This window comes from Schistocerca gregaria, chromosome 3 (assembly GCF_023897955.1).
Source record: "Schistocerca gregaria isolate iqSchGreg1 chromosome 3, iqSchGreg1.2, whole genome shotgun sequence".
Classification (NCBI taxonomy): Eukaryota; Metazoa; Arthropoda; class Insecta; order Orthoptera; family Acrididae; genus Schistocerca; species Schistocerca gregaria.
The window spans coordinates 149,375,414-149,401,548 of record NC_064922.1 but is presented as its reverse complement, the minus strand read 5'-3'; the positions used below and the strand labels follow the sequence as shown (position 1 = coordinate 149,401,548).

The window sequence follows — 26,135 nt, the reverse complement described above, 5'->3', positions numbered from 1 at the left end:
ATTACGAGCTTTCGCAACTGGCAGTTGCTTCGTCAGGAAAGAGGGAAGGAGAGGGAAAAATGAAAGGATGTGGGTTTTAAGGGAGAGGGTAAGGAGTCATTCCAATCCCGGGAGCGGAAAGACTTCCCTTAGGGGAAAAAAAGGACAGGTGTACACTCGCACACACACACACATATCCATCCGCACATACACAGACACAAGCAGACATATATGAAATATGTCTGCTTGTGTCTGTGTATGTGCGGATGGATATGTGTGTGTGTGTGCGAGTGTACACCTGTCCTTTTTTTCCCCTAAGGGAAGTCTTTCCGCTCCCGGGATTGGAATGACTCCTTACCCTCTCCCTTAAAACCCACATCCTTTCATTTTTCCCTCTCCTTCCCTCTTTCCTGACGAAGCAACTGCCAGTTGCGAAAGCTCGTAATTCTGTGTGTGTGTGTTTGTGTGTTTTGTTCATGTGCCTGTCTGCCGGCGCTTTCCCGCTTGGTAAGTCTTGGAATCTTTGTTTTTAATATATTTTTCCCATGTGGAAGTTTCTTTCTGTTTTATATATATATATATATATATATATATATATATATATATATATATATATATATATATATATATATATATATATATTAAAAATAAAGATTCCAAGACTTACCAAGCGGGAAAGCGCCGGCAGACAGGCACATGAACAAAACACACAAACACACACACAGAATTACGAGCTTTCGCAACTGGCAGTTGCTTCGTCAGGAAAGAGGGAAGGAGAGGGAAAAATGAAAGGATGTGGGTTTTAAGGGAGAGGGTAAGGAGTCATTCCAATCCCGGGAGCGGAAAGACTTCCCTTAGGGGAAAAAAAGGACAGGTGTACACTCGCACACACACACACATATCCATCCGCACATACACAGACACAAGCAGACATATATGAAATATGTCTGCTTGTGTCTGTGTATGTGCGGATGGATATGTGTGTGTGTGTGCGAGTGTACACCTGTCCTTTTTTTCCCCTAAGGGAAGTCTTTCCGCTCCCGGGATTGGAATGACTCCTTACCCTCTCCCTTAAAACCCACATCCTTTCATTTTTCCCTCTCCTTCCCTCTTTCCTGACGAAGCAACTGCCAGTTGCGAAAGCTCGTAATTCTGTGTGTGTGTGTTTGTGTGTTTTGTTCATGTGCCTGTCTGCCGGCGCTTTCCCGCTTGGTAAGTCTTGGAATCTTTGTTTTTAATATATTTTTCCCATGTGGAAGTTTCTTTCTGTTTTATATATATATATATATATATATATATATATATATATATATATATATATATATATTAAAAATAAAGATTCCAAGACTTACCAAGCGGGAAAGCGCCGGCAGACAGGCACATGAACAAAACACACAAACACACACACAGAATTACAAGCTTTCGCAACTGGCAGTTGCTTCGTCAGGAAGGAAGGAAGGAGAGGGAAAAATGAAAGGGTGTGGGTTTTAAGGGAGAGGGTAAGGAGTCATTCCAATCCCGGGAGCGGAAAGACTTCCTTTAGGGGAAAAAAAGGACAGGTGTACACTCGCGCGCACACACACACACACACACACACACACACACACACACACACACACACACACACACACACACACATCCATTCGCACATACACAGACACAAGCAGACATATATGTCTGCTTGTGTCTGTGTATGTGCGAATGGATATGTGTGTGTGTGTGTGTGTGTGTGTGTGTGTGTGTGTGCGCGAGTGTACACCTGTCCTTTTTTTCCCCTAAGGGAAGTCTTTCCGCTCCCGGGATTGGAATGACTCCTTACCCTCTCCCTTAAAACCCACATCCTTTCATTTTTCCCTCTCCTTCCCTCTTTCCTGACGAAGCAACTGCCAGTTGCGAAAGCTCGTAATTCTGTGTGTGTGTTTGTGTGTTTTGTTCATGTGCCTGTCTGCCGGCGCTTTCCCGCTTGGTAAGTCTTGGAATCTTTGTTTTTAAAATATCATGTCAGATTGACAAAAAAGAGTAATGGGAATTTGTGAGGATTATGAAGAAAGAATCATGATGAGACTGGTCTTTTCTTCACAACTCTTCCCAGTGTAACAATGGACTTGAAAGGTGAAGACTGTTCAGGAGGAAAAATTTCAAAAGAATGAACACATTGTTCTATTGTGTGTTAATATGATATGTGAATTGCAAAAGCCTTTAATTATTTCTAAGGCTGTGAAGCCTAGATGTTTTGCAGGCATTGACTTGAGTAAACTAAATGAACTAAATGTGGAATGGTTTGCTAATAAAGGATCTTGGATGATGACAGCAATAATGACTGAATGGTTGCTGGCACTTGATAGAACAATTGGAAAGACAAAGGCAGAAAGTGATTTTGTTCATGGATAATGCCAATTCCCACTGCAATGCAGCACTAAAAATGTAAAAATAATCTTTTTACTCCCAAATTCAAGTAAGTTATCATTTCCAACTGTTGGATCAGTGTATTATTCAGAATTCAAAACGTTTTACAGGCAAAAAGTGTTGAGATATATTTTATCTAAAATGGATAATGTTGAATCTGGATATGAACTCTGAAAACCTATCAGTGTATTGAAAGCAATTCTGTGGATATTTTCAGTCTCAAAATGTGTAACATCTAATACAACCGCTTCAAGGAGACATGGTTCATTTTCAATGACCATGCTTTAGCAATTCACAATACCATCCAAGAAAACAATCTCAAGGAATATGAGCGTGAACTTCAGACTTTGATAGTAATTTTATGTTCCATAGGGGCTGCAACAAGGTATAAGCAAGTGACATATTTATAAGGAATGTCTACATCCACTACTGTATGATACTTTTACTTCTTTCAATTTCACTAGAAATCTCTTTCAGCTAAATTGCCATTATCAAGTGATGTACATATTGTTGAAATGACTGACATACATATGACACCATTGGTAATTGTATTTTGACTGCTGTCTTTATTTTTAATGAAGGTAGTAATGAATTTATTATAACAGTAATTTGACAGTTTTGGAACTATAGTGGGGGATTAATATCACATAGCGGCGAGTCTGACGCTCCTTATAAATTCAGTGTGGAATTTGATGGATCTGAGAGATATGACAACCTCAATGATGCACTGTTCACAGAAGGCACATCTTTTAGTGTAACTGAACTCATACAAAAGATCTACCAAGAAGGGTGTGGTGACAATGTCAAGAATGGACAACAGGATGAAGATGATGTAACTGAACCAGACTTTACTCCACTTCGAAGTAACTAGCAGTTGAAGAAATAAAAAAAAAAATTGAAACACTGCTTTTTAATGAAAAGTGGTGAACATGGACTCAGTTTAACATTAGCAGTTAAATACACATCGATAAGACAATTATAAATGACTCTCTGATTCAAGGTTAAACTAACCTTCCAGATGCATGAAAGAAATTTTAATGCTGTTTTATACTAGCATATGGGGGTTTGTTAACATAGTACTGTACTTAAATAAAGATACATTTTCACTAGTTTACTCATACAATATACAAAAGAGTCCTTCTCTATCTACAGTGCATTGTATGTATGTACCAGGTAAAAGAGTCGGATGAGAAATGGAATGAATTCTACTCAACCCTATTGCATCATTATGAATATAGTTGTCCAGTCAGAGAAATCCAGAAGGTAGTTAAACACTGTCAAAATGGAAGTAATCCTAGACTAAAACTCCCAACAAATCTTATTAGGCTCAGGCAGCAAGTACATGATCTAAACAAGCTTTATAAAGCTACTACTATGAAGGTTTTCAAGGAAAAATACGATAGGGCCAAGCAAATTTTTTGAAACTGAAATTGTCAATCTAAGGAAGCAGATTAACAGCAAAACAATAGAACAGTCTGACAACATAAGCAAAGCATCTTGGAAGCTGATTGACAAATACCGAAAAGGTCCCAACAACATGAACAAAGAACCACTCAGCATACGACATGATGGTAACATTATAAAAAACCCAGATACTATATGTAATATTTTCAATAACTACTACATTTCTGGTGAACAATGAACATATATTACAGATTCACAGATAGAGGTTCTGTGCCATCTCCCCCAATATACCGAATTTGAATTTGTGGAAGTGAATGAGCAGGAGGTTTGCAGGGCAATATCCATATCAAAGAAAAAATTTTCATCGGGATGGGATGGCATATCCAGTGCTATTACTAAAGCACGCTTAAAAGAAATTTCTAAACCTCTTACTCACCTGATTAATTGTAGCATTAGAGAAAACATGTATCCAACGGTTCTAAAAATGAGTGTACTGAAACCAGTGTATAAAAAGGGAAGTAAGGAAGAAATCTCCAACTATATACCAATATCATCAATTTCCACTTTTAGCAAGATATTCGAAAGCATTATCCTTTCTCAGCTAAGTGCCTTTTTCACAAAACATAGACTGCTTGTAAATTCACAGCACGGCTTCAGAAAAGAGCTCTAAGTACAACCACAGCAGTTGCACAGTTCATCCATGAAGTTTACTGTCTGTTGGACCAAAAGATGCTGACTGCAGGTATATTTTTGGACCTGACAAGAGCATTTGATACGGTAAACCATAGGGTACTTCTTAAAAAGCTAAAATCTTATAGTATTGGGGATCAAGCCTTGAATCTTTTAACCACGTACCTGTTGAACTGTAAACAAAGCACTAAATTGTCATACAAATCATGAACTCCTAGTCCACCAGTGAACCTGTATTACAAGGTGTACCACAGGACTCAATCCTTGTACCCTTTCTCTTCTTTATATATATTAACGACATTGCACAACCCATTAACTCCCATGTTGTAAGCTATGCAGATGACACGTCAGTCTTATTCTATGGGACTGAATCTAAAGAGCTAGAATCTCTTGCTACTAGTGGTGTAACGGAAGTAACAAAATACTTCAATGATCAGGGACTCAAGGTGAATGTCACCAAATCTCAACTACTGACATTTAAAACAAGCAGTTCACATCACAACAATGTGAATAGTGTGTGTAATATCTCTGCGACAGAAAATGGTAACTGTACATTCCTGGGCGTATATGTTGATGAAAATTTGCGATAGACATACAATATTAATTTTGTATGCGAAAAGTCAGTAGTGCCATATATCTCCTCAGCCAGCTCGCAAAGATAGTTCCTAGCCAAGCACTGAAATTAGTATATTACGGAACACTTTATCCCTTTCTCAATTACGGAATTGAACTATGGGGCAGTACAGCTGATGTTCATTTAAAAAGAATACTACTACTACAGAAAAGAGCAATAAGACTTATACATGGGATGGGACATAGAGATTCATGTTGTGAAGTGTTTGTGCAGCATGAATATCCCACAATATATTCTCTTTACATTTTCAAAATAGTTGTATTTTTTATAAGTCAACCAACAGAAGCTATCAAAGGCAGTGATGTACACGATCACAACACTAGAACAAATTGTAACTATTTCTATAACAGAACAAGGTTAAAAATGACTGATAGAAGTCCATATAGCAGTGGTTTGATTTGGTATAACAAGCTAACAAACTCTCTAAGAACATATACGGAAAATGTTTTTAAACCAAAATTAAAATCTTTTCTAATAGAAAAATGTTTATATTCTTTCAATGAATTTTAAGATAGTGATTGTAACATGAGGCATTGGCATATCAGTTGTAATTTGATAAATGTAAAAAATAGACATAAGAAGCAACAGCTACAGAATAGAGCGTATTTTATAAATATAACCATAGTATTAAGTCTGACGTTTGCAAAAGCCATCATTACGATGGCTCCATGCAAAGAAAATGTAAATAATGTGTTGTACACTGTGTTTTTATCCTTGTTCGAACAGCAGACACTTCAAAAAAGCAAACATGTTTATTTCACACATATATGTTCATTATTTACAAGTTCTACTGTAGCTAATGCAGATAAATAATAGGACTGCAAAAGGAAATGTACAGGTGATGGACTAAGGCCAAGCAAAACTTATAACATTAATAAAACTTCATCTCTTGCCATGGCATATATGTTACATACGAGAGGAAATTCACAAATGTTAGTATGAAGACAGTGATTTTGCACTAATCCATTAATTGAAAATAGTGACAACTTAAAAATTCTTTTATATTTATGATTTTTATCAGTTAGGCACAGCTTATTGCTACATACCACTACTCAATTTCAGTTGAAACTCTTCTCTAATGTGACATCAGAAACATTACCCTGTTCCTTGCATGGCAACTTCAGTTAACACCATGATTAATTTTACCATTTTACACAGTTTTTTTCTCTGTGTATACAACTGTGCTGGCAGTCTGAAATTAGTTTTCTGTTTCATAAACATTGTGCTTGGTCTCAAAGGCTTTTTCAAGAAAACTTCTGGGAAATAATTATGGAACTCAGAACTCTGTACAGTGATAGCAGGGGAAGGTACCATATTTTTTAATCCAGCAGCAAATAACAGCAGTTTACTTTCCAGATTGTACTGAACTGTTGCTTTAAAAAAATCCACGCGACTATACAATATGTTTTGTTATGTGACTAGAATGAGAATTTCTTGTTGAGTGTACAACATTATCAGCAATGAAAGTAACAGTAAGTGTTATAGGAACACTGCTGATCATTATGTATGTAAATAACTAGAACGGCAATGTCTGTAGGTTGGTAATAATTATCATGCATGTCACTGGTATTCAAAAAGAACAGATCACTTGAAAGAACAGGAAGATTGACATTAAAGTAGTATTTGCAGCAGTAATTGTGAGGGGACCCTAAGGTAAGTGCACCTGTATGCACAACTAAATCAAAAGCTCCGTATTTTTATTGTGCTACAAGTCCTACATCAGGCATATATTTAGCATTTTGACATGACAATTCAAAGAAGGGTATATCATAGTAAATGTCTATTACTTAAGTGCTCGATGCTGTTGATGAAGATTTTTGTCTATCTGGTGTGACAAAGTATTAAATTTGTACATTGTCTGACACATACCTGACTGTTCACTGTGGAAGAAGTCTCTGTAATATTTTCAGTGGTGGAGGCAGGTTCAGCTGGTTCCTGGAGAGAGAGAGAGAGAGAGAGAGAGAGAGAGAGAGAGAGAGAAAACAACTAAATGACATTTGATGGTAATGATATTACAGTGAGCCAATAATGTAGATATTATAAAGTTTCACTATTAATCTATGTGTTTACAAAAACTGTAAATATTCCTTTGAAGTATGAAGAAGTCCATATCAAAAGTAAAAATTGGAAGTTAACATGTTCTCTTTTTCTATCACAACTATGTGAGTTGTATACATGATGATCGCATTAGCTCAGTCACTACTGAGAAGAGACAGAAGGTGTATCTATGTATGCATGTATCCATGTAGTCTTGCATCAGTATGGATCAATAAATAAACATCTGGTGCAACTATACATTCAAGATCATTTCATTACAACTATGCACAGTCATCCTGCAAATCATACTAAGGAAGTACATCGTTATAATCTGGAGATTTTGCACACAGTAAAGAGGAGTCAGGCAAATTTGTGTGAATAGCTAGACAAGTTACAGGATAGCTGCATACTTAATGCAGTGACAACTCACTTTTACAGATATTCAACACTAATGAAAGACCATTTCTGATTTGCAGCTGTGGCGTCCTTTTTTTTTTTTTTTAAAAAAAAGAAAAGAAAAAAAAAGAAAATGATGACAACAAATGCATAACAAAAGACAGGAATCCAAAGCCAAAAACTGACTGATAGCAATGAAGAAAAATTTTGTAACTCTATAAACTCAGATGATCTGAGAGAAAAGTAAATGTTGCAGGCAAGAGGTGGAAATGCAAAGTTAAAGGCACCAATAAAATACTAGCACCAACTAAAATTATCAACAACAATAAAATTTCATGCCTTGAAACACGTATACGCACAATGTAAATAAGCACTTTCACTAACATGAATAAATACAAAGATAGAGGCAATGAGAGAATACATTAATTGAAGATGATAGCAACTTCTAACAAGTCTATGTTTATGATTCGTAACATTCGGCCAAGGCCTGGTCCTTACTCCTTTCCTCAACGTCTTAGACCCTCTCTTTAATTTATCATCAAAAGCATTATCTTTAAGCAACTGTAGATGACACTATGATGATTTTTTTATTTTTTGTCAAATTATATTAAAAAACACACAATGTCTGAAAAATAATTATGTCTCTTGGAACTGTGTGTATGGATAGTGAAGGACGAGACAATATTTTTTAATTCACAATTCAGCAGATAATTGCAGTGAGATGAATGCTAGCCTTTTTCATTTTTGATATTGTCCCTGATTTTTACCTAAAAAGACATTAGCTTAGTTATGTGACTGAAATGAGAATTTCTTGTTAAGTGGAATTTGCTATGCAGTTCCATGTGTAGAGCCACATCAATAATCACTGGGAAATGTAATAGGAAAACTGCTGCTCATTATGTATGTAAGTGTCTAGACAGGTACAATCAATAGATGGGTACGATTGATCACATATGGTGCGTTTTATTTACATAGCCCTGGTCACATGACAGAACTGTTGTAAAATGCAAGAAGATATGCACAAGATTAGTACTGGCTGCAGTGACTGACATGTAACCCTAATAAAAGTACAACAATGTGCACGACTGATCAAAGACATTCACATACTCTCTTGATGTGGCTATGGAAAGAGGTGTGATGGAACAAGCACATGACACTTATTGTGCACTTAAATCAACTTGCAACTTCTGTTGGTTCGTTCTAGTGGGAGGGTAACCAACAGATAGCCAACTTCTGTTGAAATACTGTCAGTAATCAATAGCATGAAGTTCTGGGCATTTATTGCCTCTATAATCGTCACTTCTCATTGTTAAGAGTAATGTTTTGAATTGTTGGAATGTTCTGTGTTTATGGTGAAAGTTTTTAGTTGTATTAGTGATGTTTTAGTAACAGTGTTACATGTCTCAACCCACAGTTCACCTTAAAAGAACCAAGAACACATTCCCTGGCTTCAAAAGTACCTAGGGTTACAAGGAGAATTCCATTCTGTGAATAAGGCTGTGAATTTTTGCGCTTGTGAGAGAGTACCTCAAATTGGTGTGCAATAGTGAGGATGCAATTTTACATCTTTTAAGTGAGTTTGAAAGAACAAGGTGTACTTAACATTCATAGACCTACAACACTGAAAATTGGAAAGGGGAAGGTACGTGAAAATGATGAAGTAACAACAGGTCATTATTCCCTGGAAACAATGCAAGAAAGGTAGTTACAATAGAAGCGTAACCAAGATCAACTAATTGAAGCAGCTTGCGATATGTAGATTTGTGCACTGTTACCACATTATCAACACAGGGGATATCCTACTTTAAACTAACTCCTGTTCAGCCTGAAAGAAGAAGTTATTTAATGGGTGTAGGTTGCTTCCTTGAAACTGCCTACATGAGCTTGGCTTCCATCACAAACATTTTTCACCTCCAATGTTTATCACAGAGAGAACTGACAAATTGGCCTGGAGATGCCAGTGTCTGCATGCCATGAAGAGCATTTCATTCAGAGACATTGTGTGGTTTTGTCATTTAGAGGCGTTGTGTGGCTAGATGAGACAAATTAAAAATCCCACAGAACCTGGTTGAAAACCTGACTATGCTGAAAAGGCATAACATAATCAGCATCCTATGTAATTCAAATTGATTGAACTTTAAGGCCAAGGTGGAAAGCAACATGGCAATAAATGTCAGTAAGGTGTAAATGTTGACAAAAGAAGCTATTAACCCACAGGACTTGTCTCAAGTTGTGTCATACCAAGGAAACAGTTTCGGAAACATTGATTCCTGATTCATGGAGGAATTCTGGAAGAATGGTTCAAACAGATGGTCATTTTAGTCAGCTCCAGTTCCAGGTTCAAGAAAGAGGGCAGAAATAATTCTTTCATTGGAGTCATACTGCTTATTCTATAATCATGAGTATTTATAAAATATTAGTTGACATACGTGTCTTCTTTTCTATTTTAATTTGTTTATTACTAATAAAAATTTCTTTTTGATGGCTGGTTAATGACCGCACACTGAAAGAAGACATGATGTGCTCAGTGCATGTTGGTAAAAATGTCCTCTCCAGTCACTCCATGAGAACTATTAAAGGTTGCAAAGTATTTTAATCACACAATAGTGGAGAAGTCACACACAATAGCGGAGAAGTCAAATGTCAGATTACAGTTCACTGGAATGAATTTACAGTTTTGAAACATGTAACTTACAATGCATTCAGGTGCCCCTTTCTAACAACACATTTTTCATTAACTTCATCTGTTGATAGTAAATGACTATACATTAAGTATGTTCTAGTACTGGATAGTGTAGCCAAAGATATTAGTCTATCAGGAACATACCTGCTTGTTTGCCAAGGTAAAAGTCTCTGCAATATTTTCTGTGGTCACAGGTTCAGTTGGTTCCTGGGGAAAACAAACCAACAAAAAGGAAATAGGATGATAATGTCATTACAGTGAGCCAATAATTATATCTGATTACTGTAAAAACAATACAAAAGTGAAATTTAACTGTTATTCTGTATGTCTAAAAATGTTTAAACCTTTCTTGACAGCATAAACAACTAAACAAAATGTAAATATTAAAAATTAATTTTTGTCATCAAGGAGTGTGTCTGAATGGAATTTAAGATGTTTATTTGACACCATAAATGGTTGTCAAGCCACAGTCACTAAAACAATGAAATTTTTAAAAGGTTACATAACTAGTTTCATTGTAATCACAACCTGGAAAACTGCATTAATAATTGCAACCACACTTCTTTCAAATAACACAAAAAATACACCAAAAGCAGTAAACTGTAGCAAAGGCAGCAGAAAATGGTAACAAGATGTCATGACAATTTTTGATCAGCCATTTCACACCTAAATGCAGTGAAGACAAAAACTGCATCGGGATGAAAGATATTATATACTCTTGCATTGCGTCCTGCAGTGATACAACGATCACTTTGCAAACAAAGGCTCACAGTCATAATCTTATAACATACACCTAGCCAATACAAGAACACAGCATGCATGCAATTGTGCCGTGTTCCAGCTTTATTGCATACTGTGTTCTAGTTTTGGGCTTGCTGCACATTATAAGATTATGACTCTAAGCCTTTGTTTGCAAAGTGATCGTTGTATCACTGCAGGACATAATGCAAGAGTATATAATATCTTTCATGCCAATGCAGTTTTTGTCTACATTGCATTAAAGTGTGAAATGACTGATCAACTAAAAACTGTCGTGACATCTTGTGACCATTTTCTGCTGCCTTTGCTACAGTTTACTGCTTTTGGTGTATTTTTTGTGATATTTGAAAGAAGTGTGGTTGCAATTATTACTGCAGTTTTCCAAGTTGTGATTATATTTGAAAATGACAAGTCAGTGCATCGAAACCAGTTATGTAATCTTTTAAAAATTTCATTGTTTTAGTGACTGTGGCTTGATGCTTTTTGTGGTGTCAAACAAGCATTTTAAAAGTTAATTACTTCCCCTTCAGTATGAATCAATGTAATATCTTGTGTAGTTAAACATCCAAGAACATTTTATTACAATGCAGAGTGCACATCCAGATTGTACTGTGTGTAATAGTCCACACTTGTCAGTGTCAAGTTGTCTTTGTGACCAGTGTATCCTGCAGACTTTTGGTAGAATATAAAGTGATTTGGTCAATAAAAGTACGTATAAATAGACAGTAGAGTTCCATCAGTTAACTATTTGTCCCTCACAATGTACTGGAATTCTCTAGCTGCAATACTGACAAATAAGAAATATTTCAAAGTTAAAACAGCTGATTTTCATTATTCATTAAACAAGCAATTGCCAATCAATTACTCAATGTCTCATCTGAGCCACTGTTTCGTAAATAATAGGCCCTCAAATAACATTCATATCTTGCAACTGTGGTGGCCAATCATTAAAGTCTGCACCAATATGGAGCCAAATCTAAAATTGTGGTTAACAATGAAGAAAACTTTTGTAAGTTTCTTAAAATCAGACATTGTAGCAAGAGGACCATACCTCCTTATCATCACTGATTTCATCAGAATTACTGGAATATGCATGGCGTGGCCAAAAATGAAAGTGACAGAAGAGGGAGTTACAGATGGCCCAGCATTTAGGGGAGAAAAATTACATTTTCGACAAAAGTGGAGATGAGGCATTAACCTATCGTACATTACACGCAGTGGCTGGTGCAGCACAAAGAGTACAGGATGGTAATTCGAGGATTGTAGGGTCGAGTTCTTATGCAGAAATAATTTTTATTTCCTATTTTTATGTTACTTACACTGCAAATAAACCTTAATAATGTTCAACATATAGTTTTTATTAATATTAATTAATTTATTAATATATTAGTATTTATCAATATTTTTCCAGATTAATATTCATTAATTTTAATAAAAGGCATGGAAAGGAAAGTCAAAGGAAAATTTGAAACTGCAAATAAATTTCCAAGAAAGGATTGTAATTAAAGCATACAGATAAAAATTTGGCACTCATAATGTATTCAAGACGCCGAGAAAATTACTGCTTCCCGTGGTTTTATGGTGTATATCACCGAAGCACAGGTAGATCGTCAACTGTAAAGTAACAATAGTATCTACTTTTATACTTGAAGTTATTGTATGTGGATTTATAATCCATTCTTGGAAATTATTTTACAATCCCAAATTTTACTTTGCTTTTCCTTTTTAAGCCTTTTATGAAAATCTAAATTTATAATCTATTAAAAACAAAGATTCCAAGACTTACCAAGCGGGAAAGCGCCGATAGACAGGCACAATAAAATAACACACAAACACACACACAAAATTTCTAGCTTTCGCAACCACCGGTTGCTTCTTCAGGAAAGAGGGAAGGAGAGGGAAAGATGAAAGGATGTGGGTTTTAAGGGAGAGGGTAAGGAGTCATTCCAAAAACGGGAGTGGAAAGACTTACCTTAGAGGGAACACACACACACACACACACACACACACACACACACACACACACACACACACATCACATATCCATCCATACATATACAGACACAAGCAGACATATTTAAAGGCAAAGAGTTTTGGCAGAGATGTCAATTTAAAGGCAAAGAGTTTGGGCAGAGATGTCAATTTATAATCTGTAATTTATTGCAGTAGATATAGATTTTGACTATAACATAATCATCAGTGCATTACCAAAAGCTTTCATTACAAAATTAATAAATACAATATTCTGAGCATTATTTTGGTTTATTTGAAGTGTAAGTAATGTAAAAGCAAAAAAATAAAAAAAAAGTTTGTGGGTGGAGATTTGATCACGACACCCCCCCCCCCCCCCCAAATCAGTTATCATTCTGCAGTGCCAACCACTTCCTGGAAAGTAACAAAATAGCCCATGCCTCACCCAAACCACAGCAAAAATGCTATTTTTTCTAGATTCTTGATCATCTACACCTCCCACTTCTGTCACTTTCATTTCTGACCAAGTCCTGCATATACAATAAATTTAGATGAAATTGATGATGACAAATAGGCACTGTCCCCTTGTAAGATAAAAGTAGATGACATGTGAGAAATGATAATGAGAAAGTAAAGGCACACATAAAATACTAGAACCAAACAAAATCATTACCAACAATAAAATGTCATCTCCTGCAATGTGCATATGCATCATAAATGTAAGAACATTCACTATTTGTGTTTATGACTCATATCGTATAGCCAAGCCTTACTGTTTCACTATTCAACTCAACTTTTCTGGATCTCTACTCCAATGTGTGGTCTAACATACAAGCTTACCACTGTAAGCTAAAAATCAATAACAGTCAGTGATACTGTTGTAGTCTCTTGACATGCTCATTCAAAGGTGAGTAAAATGGTACAAGTAAATGACACAGGGTGGTGAAGTCAACTACCAGACCACTTTTCACTGAAATGAATTTACAGACAAGAAAAAACTAACTCATACAGCATTCATGCTGCCCATTCTTGAGAAGCCAAACAAACTGGTACACTTGCCTAATATTGTGTAGGGCCCTGCGAGCAGGCAGAAGTGCCGCAACACGATGTGGCATGGACTCAAATAATGTCTGAAGTAGTGCTGGAGGGAATTGACACCATGAATCCTGCAGGGCTGTCCATAAATCTGTAAGAGTATGAGGACGTGGAGATCTCTTCTGAAGAGCATGTAGCAAGGCATCCCTGATATGCTCAATAATGTTCATGTTTGGGGAATCTGGTGGCCAGCGGAAGTGTTTAAACTCAGAAGAGTGTTCCTGTAGGCACTCTGTAGCAATTCTTGACATGTGGGGTGTTGCATTGTCCTGCTGGAATTGCACAAGTCCATCAGAACTTATAATGGACACGAATGGATGCAGGTGATCAGACAGGGTGCTTAAGTACGTGTCACCTGTCAGAATCATAGCTAGACGTATCAGGGGTCCCATCCAACTGCACGAGTCCCACACCATTACAGAGCATCCACCAGCTTGAACAGTCCCCTACTGGCATGCGGTGTCCATGGATTCATGATGTTTTCTCCATACCTGTACACATCCATCTGCTCGATAGAATCGGAAATGAGACTTGACTGACCAGGCAACATGTTTCCAGTCATCAATGGTCCAATGTCAGTATTGATGGGCCCAGTTGAGGTGTAAAGCTTTGTGTTGTGCAGTCATCACAAGTGGATCTTTAGCTCCAAAAGCCCATATCGATGATATTTTGTTGAATGGTTTGAACTCTGACACTTTTTGATGGTCCAACATTGAAATCTGCAGCAATTTGCAGAAGTGTTGCACTTCTGTCACACTGAACGATTCTTTTCAGTTGTCGTTGATCCTGTTCTTGGCGAGGAATGATTGCTGATCAGGCATACACATGGTACATATGTGGAATGGGGAAGCGTGTGACCTATCTGAGATCACAGATTGTGATGGCCCAGAAGGTCAGCACGAGCATTTCAGAAACTGCATGACTTGTCAGGTGTTCAAGTAGTTCTATGTTGAGGGTCTTCAACAAGTGGTGAATGGGGTTGGGTGGCCACCCTTCATTACAGATGATGCATGTCGCAGGCTGGGCAGACTGGTAAAACAGGATAGGTGGTGAACTGTGGTGGAACTATCAGACTTTAATGCTGGGCAGAGTACAAGTGTGTCTGAGCACACAGTGTCCCTAAAACCCGTAATGATGTGCCTCCACAGCTGATGACTCAAGATGTGCCAATGTTAACACCATGTCATTGGCAACTACGATTGAAATTGGCACATGACCATCAACTCTGGATGTTGGCGCAGTGCCAGAGTGTTTCATGGTCTGATGAATCCTGATACCTTCTCCATCATGCTGCTAGGAGGGCATGAATCCATTGTCTTCAGGGTGACTGCTCCTCAACACCTGTACTGCGGGATGAAGACAAGGTGGTGGTGCTCTGGGGAACATTCACTTGGGTGTCCATGGGGCCAGTGGAACACATGCAAGGCACCATGATGGCCAAGGAGTATCACAAACTGGTTGCAGACCATGTACAGCCATTCTGATGATCATGTTTCCTGACAGCAGTGATATTTTTCAACAAGATAATGTGCAATGGCACAAGGTCAGAAGTGTGATAGAGTGGTTCGAGAACACAGTGACGAATTCCAGTTGATATGATGGGTCTCTAACTCACCAGATCTGAATCTGATCGAACACATCTGGGATGCGATTGAACATGACATCAGAGCTCATCACCATCCTCCTCAGAATATACGAGTATTAAGGGACTTGTGTGTGTGTGCAGATATGATACCAACAAGGCATCAATGCTTTCATGCCATGATGTATTGCCATTGTTATCCATGCCAAAGGTGGACATACTGGCTATTAGGAAGGTGGTCATAATTTTCTGGCTGATCTGTGTATAAGTATGTTACTAGGAAAATAGGTACGTAGAAAAAATCCACTGCTCCTCCTCTTGTACTACTCAGCCATGTTTTTCAGCTAACATAGCATTTATGTATGTATTGACATGTAAGTTTAAGAACCATAGGTACCCAAAGAGACCTCTACAAGATGTTTAGTTATCAACTTTACCCATTGTTCTTATTGCCAATTTTTGTAGAATAAACACTTTTTTTCACCTAACTTAATGCTCCAGAAGATCATGCCACTGGAGAGAACTCATTAAAAGTATGCTGGCATTCATGTCTGTAGGTCAGCACACTGACAGACACTTATTAGTGTTGAAGAACCCAGAGCTGTGATTTTTGGTTAACTTATCCACATTCTGGTGTTGCCTCAGTTTACTATCCATCTGGATGCCCAGGAGCCTCAAAGATGGCACCACATTTAGGGTTTTGAGAAGATTCTGCACATTTTTTAAAATTTTTTTAGTGTGGGATGTTAGAATCCTACCTACTGCGCATCACACATTTGTGTGAGCAGGTGTGAAATCAGTGGTGAGCAGAAGGTAGACGCGGCGGCCAAATGGCACTGACAAGTACTTGTTGGTCGATCCATGGAAGTTCTAGTGAAAGTATAGTAAGAACCATGGAACTTCTAGGTTATTCTGTATCAATTGTAGAAGTGGCCTTTGTTATAAATAACAGGAACAATTGAGATTCTGAGGCTTTTAAAATAAATTAAAAAAAAAACCACCTCTTGTCTTGGGCTTACTGGAGGCAAGACATACTTGACGATTTGTTTGTAATAGAGTTATTGGTTGTTAAGCCAACTCTTTGCTAAATGTACTTAAATCTGTTTCTAATGTGAGACGATATGAGTGACTTACAAGAAGTCTAATGTTTATGTGCGAAGAGTGAATTTTGTTCTTTATGAAGCTCAAATACACTGATAGTTGTTGAAAAGTATTCTTTGAGTACCTAATTATTTCACATGTAGAGAGAGTCTTTAAGGTTCCTGTAACTAGCACCATTCTTCGGAGAAGAAGTTATAGAGATTCTAGAAGCTGGTTATCCAGGGAAGTAGATCGACCGTGTACACCAAGTAAGTCGACTATACACTTCACACACTCTTAGTCGTCAAATTGTTTGACTCGTCCAGTGTACGTCCATTCATCTCTGCTTCTACTACCTGATATAATTTTTATTTGTCTGTAATTCCATTATATGAGTTTTTATAATATTGAGAGAATAATTATTTGCCATGGACCCATTAATTGCAAGTCTGTTTCATGATTCTCCCGACTGTGCCTCGTATGGGTGTGTTTGGGCCCTCTATCAATATCCTTAACTCTTCAGTTTTTGGAGAATCCTCCAATGTCATAGGTTAATCATTTACACAAGCTAAGAATGGGAGCAGGACAGACAAGCACTGTACCTTGCATACATCACATTTAATGTTTTCCTACTCTGAATTAAATGTTATGCCTGTCATTTCATTTGCTAATGTGGTTCTCTGTTTTCTACTGCCAAATGGAGACTCCTCCCATGCAAGGGGAAGATTTTTAATATCACATAATTTTAGTTTCCCTAGCAACTTTTTATGATATACACTATCAAAGGCCTTGGAATGATCACAGAAAACATGGCTGGAACTGTAAAGAAGAAGAAGAAGAAGAAGAAGAAGAAGACATATCACCTCTGTAGAAGGATGGCTATAAGCAATCAACCACCTAAAGACACAATTAAAGCTGGTTGGTGTGTAAAGTGCTTAACATGCTACATTCAGAAGCTTGAACCACGAGACTTCTATTAGGGTGGAGTTTATTCTGATTGTGAACACCAATAAATTACAAGTCACATGCTTCAACATCCTTCATGCTCAATAACTTGCACAGAGGATGACCTTCTAAGACAGGCTGTTCCAACCGAGCTCCAGGAAGCCAGAGCGCTCCGGAGCGCTCACTGCGGCAGCTTGGAGCCGGCGTGGAGGGGGAAAGCGTACTCACTGCCCCCTGGCCGCATGCAGCCGCAATTGACGCAATAATCCGTGTTCAATGACAGCTATGACTAGCCGCGGGAGCCCTGCACCTCTATTGGAGGATACCTTTCTATTTATTGAGAGGGATGGTCGTCTGCAGTGACTTGTATGTCATAAAGTATTTAATTCTGCGAAGAGGTACAATATACAATGACATTATACACGTCTTCACGCAGTGGACTACGATCAGGTAGATGGCGTTGCACGCAGAGAAATGGTAGCCAGGCTTAAGAACGACATACCAGGAAAATCTAAGTTTAAAAACTGTTTCGTAATACGGAGGGTATCAAAACATGCAACATAATTCGTGTTCTATAATGTGTTTATAATTTTCAGGTGAATGAGAGTGGAGAAAACACTATTGAATCTGCAATTCGAGCAAGCTACAGAGTCGCTCACATCATTGCAACGAGTGGCAAGCCGTTTTCGGTGGGACCACTCGTAAAATCGTGAATGGTAGCAGTTGTAGAATGTTTGTTTCCAAGGGAGGTGCAGGCAATTGAAGGGGTTTGCCTGTCGAAGCAAATAATGTCTCGTCGAATCCTGGACATGGCAGCGGATTTAGAGACACAGCTCAGGAAAAAGGCGGAGAGCTTTGTTGCATTTTAACTAGCGCTTGACGAAAGCACTGACATATCGGACTGTGCTCAGCTTGCAGTCTTCGTGCGTGGTGTCGACATGGAGCTGCAAGTAACAGAAGAACTCTTGGATGTGGTACCACTCAATTACACCGCAACAGGACGTGACATTTTTGAAGGCCCAATAGTATGCAAATTTAGTATGCAATTTCTTGTTAGACAGTTGTTTCTTATTTATTTCCTGAACATCGTATTTCCTGGTGTACCATGTATTAGCAGCTAAGAGTATGTGATTGTCGATCTTGTAAGAAGCAGCTGGCATATCAAAACGCTTGCCTTGGCGTCTGCCTCAGCCAGCTGTGCCACATGCCGGCCCACTAGAATGGTCACAGCGAGCGACACGGCTCCCTGGAGCAGGGAGCACTCTGCGGCTCACAACGGAGCCGATGAGCTGGAACAGCCTGTTCTAAGAGACCCTCTTCCACTGCCTTATATTGCAAAGTTTTTGTCATTTGTAATATGAAGAGTGTAACTGTTGCATCTAGTGTGTCGTGTTTGAGCAATTAATTGTACATTCACTAATTCGTATAGCACCTGTAAATTTGTGTATTTCCAGTTCAAGAATTATAACAACAAATTAAAAACAATGCCTCTAAGGGCAGAATTTGAGACTAAATGACAAAAATAATTGTGTATCTGACATTGACTGTTTCCTTCAACATGATAAATGCAGGTTTCTACCCATACGGACAAATGTAATTACCCAAAACTCATGCAGAACTTTAGTAGTTACTCTGGTAGAATAGTTGTAAAAAATAAAATGATTGGGCAAACTCGGCTAATTTTGCAGTATTAAGGTTTTTTGCCTCTAGTATTTTAAAGAAATATTTTTAAAATCAAATTTTTGTCTCAAATTATATGTAAAAGTATTGTTATTCATGGATATAAATGTTAAATATCGAAAGTTAAATTTCAGATACAAGAAAACTTTCTTAAAACAGTACTAATTTACTGTGTTAATAAGGACTCAGGCAATTTCACAATACTACTTGGGTAATTTCGCAGTAGCCGTTATAATTTTAATACTTAATGTAACCAAAACATCATACACTTAACATCTACTGTATTTACTATTGCTAAATTATTATAAGTAATGTAATCAATGGTAATATGATTAATTAATTACATACTTTAACATATAAAGGAATAATACAATAAAATAAATTAATTATTGTAGTCATAAAACATCTTAAAATTGGAAATGTAATTGAAGTTAATTCTTAAAATGGAATATGTGATTCAAGTTAATCAGAATCAGCCTCAGTGCATAAATGGCATGTGCATTGAGCACAGTATGCCTTCAGTCTTTGGCAAGACAGATGAAACCAGCACTCATACTTCAAGCAATAAATCCATTCTTGGCCATCATTATCATCTTTGTAATTTCCACCACATGACAAACAAATGTTGTCATCCTTTCCTACATTTCTTATTAATCTCCTCCTTACAGGCATACATCATCTTGTTGAAGGAGCTACATGTGGATGCACTTGCTGTTTTCCCATTTTAGCTTTTGAGGCGCTCAGTTTTCATTGTTGCCTCTCTGCTGGAACATTCCCCTTTGATTTGGAATTTTCTCTGTCTGCTTCCCTTTCTTCAGGGGTCTTTAGGCCTAGTGCAACCAACATGCCTTAACCAGCAATAACTCTGGTTGAAGTAGCTGCATGTTTCCTCTTTCTCCATGATTTTATGCATTTTGGAAGAGGCATGTTAATTTCCTCCTGAATACTTTCACTTTGATCTGTTGACACTTCTGTCTCAGATGGCATATTATCAACAGCTTCTTTTTGCTCTGCTGATACGCATTCATCTACTGTTCTTTCAGGTAGCTCTACTTGCCCAGCATTAAAGGTCTCATTAACTTGGGAAACCTTCAAAGTGACATCTGGAATGTTTATCTAATATTATTTATGAATGTTTAGGTAGACGAAGATTATTAATTAACATCTCTATTCATGAGAAAAATTCCAGTTTTAGAAAGACTACTCTTGATGGTGGCTGTTGTTATTGTTTCATCCATGGGCTTCTTGAACAGATGGCAAAAATCCATTCTTGTAGGCTTGTAACCACAAGTTTTCATAAAGTCCTTCACATTTCTTTTCCAAGTCATTTTTAGAGGACCAAACACGGACACATCACACAGCTGTAAGATCTGAGTGGTGTGTGATGGAAAGGTAACAAAAAGAATGCCATTTCTTGTCTGAATTTTAGAGCTTCTGGAGAGACATAGTTAGAATGTGACTCCATCAATAGCAGAACAGGATGAGCAGGAGGAATGTGGTTAATGACGTGCTTCAAGAACTCCATAAAATTTCTGAATTTATCCAGCCATTTTTGACACTGCTACCTGGCTCAATGAAGGAGCATTTTACTTCAGTCTATCAGTGACAGGAATCCCCTTGAAAATAAACATAGGAGGCACTGTTTGTCCCACAGCATTGGCAGCAAACATAACTGTTGTAGTCTCCCCCTTTTCAGCGGTCGTCTGCTGGTGGACACATTTTGCTCCTTTGGTGAAACAATTTTGCTTGGCTTATTCACCATTGAAAATCCCATTTCATCTAGATTCCAAATTAGATTTGGCTTTGTCATAAGTCCTGTTTTCTCATACACAGTACTTGCACATCATAAAAATTGTTCAAATTAGAATGATTTGAAGCTGCAGCCCTATGATATAATTGATTTTCTGGCAGATGTAAACTTAGTCCATATCATTTCACCATTCTGCCTTGTCTCTTTCTTCCCCAAATGGGTTCCTTTGAGGTCTCCTCGATGCTAATTTGTGAGAGTAATAATGCATATCACTCGCCGACAATCCAAAACCCAGTTCTTACATTCAATTTCATTAGTTTCGTCTGCCTCTGCTAAAAAGAAGGGGCACCCATTTTCATGAGAGCACAGTCCACAGGATTGGAACAAACACTTAGTCTATCCTTTGGGGTGTTGTAATGTATGCCAAAATCTTTACTGGATCTATGCACTGACCAGCCATCCTTTAACACCCTTAGTATAGTTTCTTCCCAATCCTTTCTGCTGGACTATTCTCCATATTTGACTCTAGGTTTATAAATCTGTAACAAATTAAATTGATAAATACCTTAAGCCTTCCTTTACGAATGTCAGTATCACATTCAAATCATGAAAGCACTTTAATTCAGTAAAACAACATGTAAAATACATTCTTTTACTTGATTTGCATGCTGCTCGAACTGCTTTATGCACTCGTCAGTGGCACCAAATCATTAAGAACTGCAGTACCAGCAAAAGTGAATTACAAGCAAATTATTGGTGTCAAAATGACTAACAAGACATTAAATTAAATAGAGAACAGTGAAGAATCCATCACTTACACTTCAGATTATATCGGCAGTATATATATATATATATATATATATATATATATATATTAAAAACAAAGATTCCAAGACTTACCAAGCGGGAAAACGCCGGCAGACAGGCACATGAACAAAACACACAAACACACACACAGAATTACAAGCTTTCGCAACTGGCAGTTGCTTCGTCAGGAAAGAGGGAAGGAGAGGGAAAAATGAAAGGATGTGGGTTTTAAGGGAGAGGGTAAGGAGTCATTCCAATCCCGGGAGCGGAAAGACTTCCCTTAGGGGAAAAAAAGGACAGGTGTACACTCGCACACACACACACATATCCATCCGCACATACACAGACACAAGCAGCTTGAAAAGAGAAAGTCAGACGATAGAGAAGATTTCGAAATGCAACAGAGACAATAACAAACGTAATTGTTGGGTTCAAATTAATGACGATGTAAATAAAACAGAAAGAAACTTCCACATGGGAAAAATATATTAAAAACAAAGATTCCAAGACTTACCAAGCGGGAAAGCGCCGGCAGACAGGCACATGAACAAAACACACAAACACACACACAGAATTACAAGCTTTCGCAACTGGCAGTTGCTTCGTCAGGAAAGAGGGAAGGAGAGGGAAAAATGAAAGGATGTGGGTTTTAAGGGAGAGGGTAAGGAGTCATTCCAATCCCGGGAGCGGAAAGACTTCCCTTAGGGGAAAAAAAGGACAGGTGTACACTCGCACACACACACACATATCCATCCGCATCTGCTTGTGTCTGTGTATGTGCGGATGGATATGTGTGTGTGTGTGCGAGTGTACACCTGTCCTTTTTTTCCCCTAAGGGAAGTCTTTCCGCTCCCGGGATTGGAATGACTCCTTACCCTCTCCCTTAAAACCCACATCCTTTCATTTTTCCCTCTCCTTCCCTCTTTCCTGACGAAGCAACTGCCAGTTGCGAAAGCTTGTAATTCTGTGTGTGTGTTTGTGTGTTTTGTTCATGTGCCTGTCTGCCGGCGCTTTCCCGCTTGGTAAGTCTTGGAATCTTTGTTTTTAATTTGTTTTTAGTTTGTTTTTAATATATTTTTCCCATGTGGAAGTTTCTTAATGACGATGTAAATAAAACAGAAAGAAACTTCCACATGGGAAAAATATATTAAAAATAAAGATTCCAAGACTTACCAAGCGGGAAAGCGCCGGCAGACAGGCACTGTCTGCCGGCGCTTTCCCGCTTGGTAAGTCTTGGAATCTTTATTTTTAATATATATATATATATATATATATATATATATATATATATATATATATATATATATATATATAAAAAACAGAAAGCTGTCACTAAACACGTGCAACACTGAAAATATTCTCAACCATACTGGAAAAATTTCTATCACAGCCACAAGAATGTGTTCCGGTAGCTGTTTTCTCAACCACACACTGCTGATAGGTGTTGCCGCCTGCGGTGTAATGCTCATACTTAAAATCAGCTTGTACAATTTCGCAGTGAATGGATATGAATGGTACTGCAAAACTAGCCATATTACAAAATTAGCCAAGTTTGTCCTGTATAAAAACCTTGATCATGAATCGTGTTTGTTATTATGGATTGTGATTGTTGACCACCTCATTACTATGTCACTTTTAAACATAGAACTATGTGACATGCATTTTATAATTTTTTTCTTTTCTTACTGATGCTGGGGATGATGAAAAGATACAGACTGAATAAGAAACAGATCTACCAATAATCTTGGTGCGGGATCATGAGTGGTGTACATATGTCTTCAAAGCTATACAGCATAGTTTTGCTCAGGAAGAAGCTCTGAGACTGACGGATGTGCTCCACTGGTGCCAAAATCTCATCAGTGTGAATTAGGAGAAAAATTTGTAAGCATGCTTCCACACTAGCAGGGTTCAGAACACAAAACAGTATGGTGACTGCACTCTTGTGTAAAATACCCAAATATGTCACATATGATGGTCACATATAAGGACCAATGAAAAAAAGCTGAAATATTTAAAGCAATCATTTTTATGAAAATGTAGTTTACATAATTTTCATCTGGTTCAAGCAGCCAGAGTCATGTATCTTCCACACACAATCCATGGCTGATGCAAAAACTGAATTGCCCTCCACCACATTAAGAGCATTATCTTCTTAAAAGCATAACTCAAAAGCTATTCATATTCCAGGGCCATCATATTTAAGCATTTGGAGAGATGACATTTTATCTTGAAAATAATCCAATAAAAACAATTCACAGAGTATAATTTCTCAGATTACTAAATCAGAATTTTTAAAACTTCAGATCATGTTAATATCGCAGACCTATATAGGCTGAAGACACTTCATTTTAAGTTACTCCTGCAAGCAGTTTCTTTTATTTTCTTTAGTGTAATGTCATATGTAACTTTTACATGTCTCGACAGTTCTGGGTGTTCTAGCTGCCAGTGAGAAATAATTTCACTCCCAAATTCTGATCACAAACTGTTTCCTTCTTGGAAGATGAAAAAAGGAAGAAGAACAGGAAAAATGTAAAATAAGTACCAACAATAAGACTAGCACAGAACGTTGTACTTTTGTATACAAGGAAATATTATCTGTTTTTTATTCTAATTGATATCTGAATGAAAACATAAGAATGTAGCGAACACAATAACAAACTACTTTTTCTTGTGTAATGAAAGTGCAAACCAGACTAAAGCAGCATTATATTATCAGGAAACTAGTAAATGTGAGCACTAAACAGCTCTTCAACAATATTAGAGTAATGAAATATTGGTTGGGAAACTCTCCTGCAACAAAGCAGAAAAGCAGATTGATAAAGCAGTTGTGAGAGTTGAGCAAATATCATTTCTTATTCTAATTTACCTCAGAGTCTCTCCTAACAGTGTCCACCAAACGCAAAAAGGTCAATTCACTCTGCACAACTTCAGCAATTGCAGTGAGTAATTCTTCTCCAACATCTCGTAGTCTGCAAAGAATGAGAAAATAAGATGCTTTTCCTCCAAGAAAAATAACACACAAATTACAAATTTAGTGATTTAAATAATTTTTTTTCATAATGAGTTGAGTTCGCAACAAATAACGTACCACTGCTGTTACAATCTATAATACTGCCCAATGTGCGTAAATGAAGTGCCAAACCAAATAGCAAATCATTACTATTTGTCATCTTGTATTGAAAGTGTAGCTTGGTGTGGAGCTGGGAGGAGAGCAGGTTTTGGTTCTCACTCTCCGCACAGTTGACGCTACAGGGCCGAGCGAGATGTTTACTTGACTAATGCTGCATGCAATACATTACACATACTCCCTATCAATCTGAAGAAGTATTATTAAATGTTAATTGAACTTTTTATACTTAGTATACCAAATTCTGTGGATAACACAAAGATAATGTTAAAATTTCAAATCAATAACTTCAATACTTTCAGGGATATAAATTTTTATCTAAAACACATAATAACCATGCTGCTGCTGTGAAAGTGAGTAAGGGTCTGTAATGTATTCATTTAAAGTATCAACTGAAACTACAACCAAGAGCATAGGTTCATATAATCTAAATTTTGGAATTTTCTTTAGTGTCATTAACACAGATTTCTTATGAACTTAAAAGTACTCCAGAAAATTATTATTTCATCATGTTTTGGTTGCATGTGTGTTTCGGAGAAGCTGTGAAAGGGAATAGAGGACATACATAAAGTGAGAATGGGATATTTTATTAAAACTATGCAAATGCATGTGTGAGAAAGTTGTGCAATAGGAGAATTTATGACGTATGTCTGAGTGAGCTTCATTTTATGAAAGGCAGCCAAAAGGGATATTGAGTATTAAATTTATTAGTAATTTATTTTATAAAAAAGGTAATCATATTTTGTTTTTGTTAAATTTTATCTAGTTTCACAATTATGAGATTTCTAGTCTAAATCATTTGTGGTAATCTGATTGGCTGACATTAGAAATACCACAAGTATAGAAGTGCTCGAGATGATCTGATTGGCTGTTTAACAAACTAGTCAATAGGAATTCAGCATTTCCCGTGCATTTGAGTGGGGATTTGGGCCCCGATATCTATGAATCGAGAGAGTCACTCGGGAGCTGTCTTCTGGTAAACACCTATTAAACCGGGTGACCAAATTTGTACCAAAATGAAGAAATTGGGGCGTTTTATTGGTTCTCATATTGTTGATGAAAAATGACTACAGTGTTGAGTATTTTGTGAAAGTTTGAGCTTTTGTGAGT

At 37.3% G+C, this 26,135-nt stretch overlaps 1 protein-coding gene across 11 annotated transcripts in view; it reads right to left on the bottom strand.

Annotated features, from left to right (window-relative positions):
- Window positions 1–26,135, bottom strand: part of LOC126356163 (pericentriolar material 1 protein-like) — a 382,055-nt gene that overhangs the window by 55,331 nt on the left and 300,589 nt on the right. For 6 of the 11 annotated variants that reach the window (XM_050006913.1, XM_050006917.1, XM_050006915.1 and 3 more), the window contains exons 37-38: window positions 24,765–24,867; window positions 10,374–10,436 (exon numbers count right to left, since the gene is read on the bottom strand). In XM_050006913.1, the coding sequence (XP_049862870.1) occupies window positions 10,374–10,436; window positions 24,765–24,867 (166 nt within the window). Of the gene's footprint in view, window positions 1–6,982; window positions 7,049–10,373; window positions 10,437–24,764; window positions 24,868–26,135 lie in introns of all 11 variants that reach the window. The other 5 variants (XM_050006912.1, XM_050006916.1, XM_050006920.1 and 2 more) reach the window with 1 other exon arrangement.